At 34.5% G+C, this 8,091-nt stretch overlaps 1 protein-coding gene across 1 annotated transcript in view; it reads right to left on the bottom strand.

Annotated features, from left to right (window-relative positions):
• LOC107728578 (voltage-dependent calcium channel beta subunit-associated regulatory protein-like) overlaps positions 1–7,256 on the bottom strand; it is a 22,147-nt gene extending 14,891 nt beyond the window's left edge. Inside the window, exons 1-3 of the mRNA XM_016538801.1 lie at positions 6,958–7,256; positions 4,432–4,508; positions 1,981–2,126 (exon numbers count right to left, since the gene is read on the bottom strand). Coding sequence (XP_016394287.1) covers positions 1,981–2,126; positions 4,432–4,508; positions 6,958–6,976 — 242 coding nt within the window. The 5' untranslated portion in view covers positions 6,977–7,256. The remainder of the gene's footprint in view (positions 1–1,980; positions 2,127–4,431; positions 4,509–6,957) is intronic.
• Between the last annotated feature and the right edge of the window lie 835 nt (positions 7,257–8,091).

Below are 8,091 nucleotides of genomic sequence, written 5' to 3'. Positions count from 1 at the left end.
CTAATATATATTGCTGTCAAAAGATTAATCGCGATTAATATATATATATAATATATATATATAGTTAAAATGTAAATTCACGTTTAAATTTATCAAGATACTGATGATGTCATCCTGCACTACACAGATTTGTGTCCAATCAAATGCTGTTTAGAATCAGTATGCCCCCCCCCCCACGCCACCTGCAACCTACTTCAGACTTTAATGTTTAATTATGTTACTTTTAATTTCCGTAATTAAATGTGAAATTTACTAGCACATTTCTGAGTGAAAATTGTTTCTCTACCAAGTGTAGTAAATCACAGTTCCTGACTGCGATGTAATCAAAACCAATCGAGATGTCCTGCCAAAACATGATTTTATGGGGTCTTTAAACGTTATGCAAGTGAGAAAGTCACCAGATTTAAAAAATGTCCCAGCTGTGAATAATTGTGAAAAAAACCTCATTCACCTGCGTTGACATTTGAATAACATATATGTATGATAGGCACAATAACAACACCGGCTTTATTACGACAATATACAGTTTAATTCACCATAAGGCACTGTGGGTAATGAGAAACTGGAAATGAGTTTCCAGTCCTCTAACCACAGTGAATGGTGGCACACTGCGAGTGTGTGTGTGTGTGTTTTAGTGGGTGTTGGCTAGAGTGCACTCTCTCCCGCACCAGGAGTGATTTATTGCGGCTGATGGCTGCTATGAGATCTCATTATACTCGTCATTTGTGTGAGCCTGGAGAGCAGGCAGACTCTACACCTCTCAGCAGCCACTGAGAAATACAGCCAGGCTGTGACGAATGTGCACAGAAAACATTTTTGGGGCCAAGTGTCCTTGGCTTCACCAGAGGAACAGTTTATTCCAGTTGAATCTCTGTGTTACGGTTTTATTTGATGTATAATTTAGTGTCAAACGTAATCATATGCATCATCTGTCAACATGCAATCCAACATGCAAACATCATGCTGCAAGCGACAATCATAATGTATATTCTCAATATTCACAGAACCCATTTCTTCATTTTATCTGTGCTATTTGTTTTGTAATTGTACAATGATTTTTATTGGTTTTATGATGTGTTTTAAAATGAAAACTCTTCTGAATGTAAAAACACATCTTGTGTGAAAGCATCCTAACCTTAACCTCATGCAGTCTTGTCAGTTGGTGCGACCATCTGTCACACAGTGCAATAATAATATAATTGTATCCATAAAAATACTCCTGAGGAACTGCTCTGAAAAGATAAATACAAAAATATTATATTATAAATATATATATATATATATATATATAAACCCATTCAAATCCAGAAGGATCCATTATAGCATATTGTATCAGTGATTGATATTATATTATATTATATTATTATTGCACTGTGTGACAGATGGTCGCACCAACTGACAAGACTGCATGAGGTTAAGGTTAGGACGCTTTCACACAAGATGTGTTTTTACATTCATATGTACCGGTAATTACAAATTGTCAACTCATTTTGAAAATATTTTACTGTACTATTATCGCTAAAAGTATTCAAATTGTTTTTGGTAGTTGAAATACTAAAATGACTCAAACTAAAATGACTGAAGATACCTAAAAACTGAATTTTATATATATATATATATATATATATGTGTGTGTGTGTGTATGTGTGTATAATATATAATTCAAAATATTAATAAATACTATAATAGATTTAAGTAAATACTAGTAATAAAACTACTGACTATTACTACTATGACTACTACTGACTTACAGTATTATGCATATGAAGGTAATATATTATTTTAAATATATATTTAGGTTGCACCACATTACTTTTTTTTAGGGACAAAGAACAAAGTGGGAAATTCTAGGATGATATATTACTAAAATCCCTAAAAAAATAAAAAATAAAAGACCTGATTGGTTGACAGAAATGTCCATCCAGAACCAAGTATGTTCAGGGGCCTGTGAATGTTTATGTTGCGAGGGATTGGTCTTACCATGCATGGCGTCTGTCCCCTTCACAACAACGGCGACAGACAATCAGAAGGACAGAGAGCAGGACCAGTGTCCCCCCGACAAAGATGGACAAGAGGACCAGCAGGAGGACATAGCCATTCTGTGTCCCTGATGACAGCGGGACATCCTGGGTAAACACCAGAGAAAGAAACAAACCAGTCACAATGGAAATTCCTTCTCCGAGTAAAACCGCATGACTTCAATTTTCACACTATATAGGTTTCTCCAATTCCATTGTCCAACTTTTTCAGGTCTTAAACCCAAAAAAACCCTTAACTGTTACCATTTTACCAACATAGACATAAACCGCAGACATTTTTTGCATAAAAGCCCTTTGTTCAAGATTGGTCCCTATGGTAATATTACATAAAGCCCAGTTTCTGGAGAAGAGGACCTTCAGGTGTGTGGGCTTTTGTGTCTGAGTTGAGATGTTAAGTACAGTGTTCACCACGACACAGATGAGTTTAGAAAGATCTAGAGGCTGAGACTTTCAGAGACAAGAATGGAAGAGACAGAAGGTTCTTTCCTCAAAGACATCAAAGCACAAAGGCATACAACACCTCTAGCCCTGCCACCTGCTTAACTGTCATCTTCGTTCATGTCCCCAAAGAGATGTTCAGTGGTAAGAATGCTAAATAAGAACAAGGCCTGAATGAGCCTTTGGGCCATAGATGAAGCACCTTACAATTACTCTTACATTATACAGTGTTTCAATTGGTGGAGCAGAACATCCTAATTACCAACCATTGTTCAGGTGAAGATCTAGAAAGAGTTTATTCAGATCAGGTCTATTACTTTGTTAATGAAAGAGTTTGGAAGACTGATTTATCTTCATGAAACTAGAAAGCTACGTATCAGAGAGTCTGCCATTAACCTAGCTTGGCAAGAGCGAAGGAAGGAAAAACTGGGACCTCTTTCATGGACAGTAGCATCATCATGGAGGTCTCAAGAAGTAGTCAGGCTAACTTGTTTTCATAAAAATGGATAAAACAATATTTTTTTAACACTTTTAAAAGTTTACATTCTGAACTTTTTATTCTGTAGTTCTTCAGAAAATCATTGCTGTTTTTGGTGCTTTAAGGAACCCAGAACTAAGATACTGATCTCAAGAATCTGTAATGCAACATCAAGAACATTTTAATCTCCAAAAAAACATAAGAAATCCATACAAATCCTGTCTAAATATTTTGTTAGGAAATCTAAAAATGTGTAATATCTAAATTAACTGCTTTTTTTATTAAAGTCAAAAACATTATTTAAAATGACTGAATCAATCTGACTACATTGGGTCACAAAAAAAGTTTATTTAAAATAAACATGTAACGCAGGTGAATGTGAATGAGATTTTTTTTTTCATTTCGCAGGTGAAATCCAGTCATTTTCATATTTCACATGATCTGGAGTAAATGTGACTGTACCATCATTGAGGATATCAAGAATTTGTTTAATAACCAAATGATACCCCTTCTTTAAAGAAATAGTTTAATGATGCTTAATGACTGCCTAATGATGCACTAAATGTCTGTGAGAAAAAAAAGAAAAAAGAAAATAGGTCCAAAAATTTTCCTAGAGTAGAATGTAAAATTTGTTTCGGCTGAAATATCGAGAGGTTATTTTCGGTTCAGGTTTTCGGCTAAATGACATTTCGAATTTGTTGTTTTTTTTGTTTTTTTGCAATTTTAGTTTCTCTAAAAAATTATTTGGTGCATCAATAATTCTGTGATCATTTACTGACCCTCAACTTGTTCCAAACCTGTACGACTTTCGTTTTTAAGAACAATTTAGTCAACTGACTCCATTGAAAAGATCTTGCTCAAAGCAATGATTCATTTACACGCTAGACATCACTATCTTTTTGTTCCTCACACAAAGCTACAATATGGGTTCAGAGGACACAAAATATAGAGCATGAATCATATTGACCACATTTATAATAATTTTATGGTGCTTTTTCAACTTTTTTGAAGCTATGTAAAAGAGCAGCTAGGACGTTCTTCAAAATTTCTCTTTTTTTGAACCCAGTCTGTCATACAGGTTTAGAACAACATGAAGGTGAGTAAATAATACTTTTTTGGGTAAACTGTATATTTATAAGTTCCAAAATCCCAGAACATCCTGGAATTAGTTGCTATTCCTAAATTAATGTCTCTATTCTAATCTAATCTAATGATGCTGCTTATGCCGGTAATTGAAGTTCCTGACAGTAACTCTGGGTTGTGATGCTCTATCACATCGTCTGACGGCTCGATGGATTCGGTCTGACTCGACGTTCTCTCGCAAGGGCTAATTTGCTTAGATCTTGCGGTGGATCCAATTACGAGGGACACAGAACAGGATATTTTCAATTCGCATGTCTGGAGATAGCGCTGCAAAGAGAGAGAATGGGTGTAATGAAAGTAACCAGCACAGGAAGGAGAAGCACAAGTACTTACGGTGGGGTAAGTTCTGTTCTGGTTTGTCCATATGGCAGACTCATTGCTCATGGTCCAAGCCAGAGAGAGTGTCCCCCCTGAGGAAGACATTACAGGAATTCAGGCAGCTGCTTTGAAGCTGGTTTTGGCACTAAAGTAGGATTTAAATTCTCCTTCACAAGGAAAATAAAACCAATGCATCCCTGAAGTTTCCTTTGAATGATTGTGAAATACTCAGCTTTTAAGCCAAAATATAGTTCCCAGATATGTTTGATTGCAACTCTTGTACATACAAACACACACACGCTTATGCAATCCTGTGACAAAATGTCAGCCTTTCCCTCCCAAAAATCCCTTTTCATTTCCTCTTTTATCCAGTGGCTGAGGCCCGGCAGCATATGCTCCACTTAAAACCATCAACGCCACAGCTTTCTGCATAAACTGCAAAAAAAGCCCGCTCTTTCACTCCTGCACTCACCTCCCAAGCAGTCCTTGTTTATTTAATGCTGCGACGCTGCCTTTTCTCCCATTATCTGAAGGCAGCGTGTGTTTGTGTGCATTAGATGCAGAGATTGCAGCATGTTTGAAGGCTCGGACTGCAAAGCTTTAGGCTCCTGCTGCATACTCATCCAGCTTCTGCCCACCTACCTGTTTTCATAGCTTTCCTGAGATCATTTAAGCTTGTTTTTTGTGTCTCGTATGCATAATGCTGCTGTAGTGTTCACAGAGACGCCTAATGTACTGTGTTATTAGACATAGATATTAAACAAATCAACAGAGACCCATTTGAAATGTTCCGGACTGTTCTTTCAGATTTAATGGCGTTGCCAGATTTCCTTTTTAATTACTTTGTCACTTTCACTTGTGATTTATTTGGTTTGCACCAATTCTGTTTGTAAATAAACATTTTGCTTTATGATACACTGCAAAAAAGTGAAAATGTACAAAATGCATGTTAAAAACGACCTTTGTTTGTGTAGTTTAAGTGGTCAGGTTGATTCGGTTGTGCTTTGACTTAAATAAAACTAGTTAGTTTGTGTTACTACATTTTAGGTTACCTGAAGAAACATATTTTACAGTCTCTAACACAATCAACGAACTACCGTGAACGTTATGCAGCATATGATCTTGTCATGCCTGCCAGACTCTGCGGAGGTGTATCACATTCAAAAATCTCTCCATAAGCATTTCTTATAGATTATTTGTAGAATTTTTTTAATACCTTATTTACATTTCAACATTAATTCCTACAACAAACTGGTATATTCAAGTCACTAGTAAGTAATACAATACCAACAATTATCTTTTTCAACATCACTACTGATTATCCATTAAGTTCTATTAGCTATTTTAACAATGATAAGAAAATACTCCATTGCTACTGGTAAAAAAAAATTACTAATTATTTTGTTCAAATATATCATTTAATCAGACAAGTACTCAAAATTGTACTCAAATTGTTGCTGGTATTTATTCCATTTTTACTAAACATTAATTAGGGACCAGTATTTATTTTAATTACTTACTACTTACTACTACTACAACTAAAATAAATTATAGAAAAATCCTTACATTAATTTCATTTTAGCTAGTTGCCAAGGCTACGTTTTCTTTTTCATTTTTATGTAGTTTAAGTTAATGTACAAAAATGACTAAAACTGAAATAAAAATGTATTTAAAAAAAGATATAGACATTAAAAAATGAAAATGATAAAAATGACAAAAACACAATGACAAGAACTTTAAATTAATTAAAATGAAAGCAGAACATATAAAAATAAAAACTAATTAAAAATATTAATAAAAGCTGTCATTTTATCTCAGTGGTACTAAAATAACACTGGTAACTGTTTAAAAAGTTACAGTTTTTCAGTTTTCCTAGTAGGCTATATCTTTTTAGACACTAGTATTACTTTTTTAAATTAACATTTTAATTGTACTGACAATATTTAAATTATAACTATAAAGTAGCTATTCTGCATGGTCATTTAATATTGCATGCATTGCAACTTGTGAGATTAAAAATATATATTTCTAGTAACAACTGTGATAAATAGTAGTCTTATAAATACTATAAATGAGTAATATAAAGCTGGAATAGATAGGCTACTAGGTATTGAGATTACCATTACGATTAAATGAATAGTTACTAATGATTGATTACTCAGTATTAGACTACTCACAATTAATTATAAAATTAGAATTGGTAATATAAAAATAGATAATTAGTCTACATAAATAAATGTTTAAACAGCTTGCCATAGTAGCGATGTGAGCATCAACAGACAGACGATACAAACCCATATAAATGAATTTAAATCTCATTCCCAAACCAGTTATTTTCAGGGCAGGCTATTAGCCTATTTCTAATCGATAGCCGCTTACAACAAAATATAATCCATGTCTGTTTTCCAAACAGATGCTCTCCGCTTTTTAGACTACCATCATTTCCATTAATAAAGCACGATGCCATTCTAATAAAACACTGAGACGATCGTGACGGAAACAATAGCAGCGTGAATGGCAAGCCGACAAAACTCACCTAACTATAATTCACGTGGTCCATGAGACAAAACGCTCGCAAACGATTCCCCGATCTTCTCTTTAATTCGGGCTTTTAAATCTTTTTGTATTTATGAATGAAGTCCCCCGTTAAACACACCCACTCTCCCATCGCCCAGTGAGGAGCGCAGACCGTGACGTCAAAGTGAGGTACAGCGTTACTTATCAGAAGTGTCTATCACGCCCTAGTCCTCTCCTGATGTTATGGAAATGAGGTAATCCCCATTTGAGTCAGTGAAAAATCCTCAGTAACGGGCATCCCCATGCGGCCTGGGCTCACTGCAGTTTTGGGTAAACATATAGATCATCATTCTGAATAGATGAACGCAATAACACTGAGGTGAATTATTATTCAGTTCCACACATGCTCACTTTGAACTAACTGAGTATGAGGATCAATTCAATTCGTGCGATGAATGTTAAATTGATATTTACTGAGCCCTCGTGGTCGTATCATCTATTGCACCCTTAAGCCTATCATCATTTTTACTTCAGTGAGTAATTTATATCAGTAAGTTTATGTTAGGCTATTAAACAGACTAAAGTAAGACTAAAATAAAAAACGACATATATATGAATATTTCGATGTTGTCCAGAAACAAATATACAGTTCACAGACGTTTTGTGACAATTATCCCAATGGATCTTAAGCTATTTAATGGCATATGAGCAACATTATACAGTTCAAAATATAATAATAATCAGAGATCAAAAACGGAATCAAGCCATTGTTTTGATCACCATCTATAAACAATGTCCACCAGCGAACATGCACAATAAAACATTTTGCTCGCAAGTGATACTTACCTTGAATTTTCTGTTTTCTTCTCACTCTCATATGTGACTGTAAACATACTCTTCAGTGACAAGTGCACTAATTTTTTATTTGAAAAACTTTGTTGTAATGGAAATGACGTCACTAACTGAGTATTGTTGTGCGAAAAATTGATAGACATCAACATATCCTCAATTTCCCCCAATTTTTTTATTAGGCCTACTATTTTTGGAAATCATTATCGTTTTATATTAAACTTTTAATTGATTTACCGTATTTAACTTGTTGTTTATTTATCTTGAAGTTTGTTTGTTGTTCTGTCAATACTCTGTAATGTTCTCCTG

The sequence above is a fragment of the Sinocyclocheilus rhinocerous genome, unplaced genomic scaffold (assembly GCF_001515625.1).
Source record: "Sinocyclocheilus rhinocerous isolate Xijiao unplaced genomic scaffold, SAMN03320098_v1.1 scaffold1238, whole genome shotgun sequence".
Classification (NCBI taxonomy): Eukaryota; Metazoa; Chordata; class Actinopteri; order Cypriniformes; family Cyprinidae; genus Sinocyclocheilus; species Sinocyclocheilus rhinocerous.
This window is presented reverse-complemented; position numbering and strand designations above follow the sequence as displayed.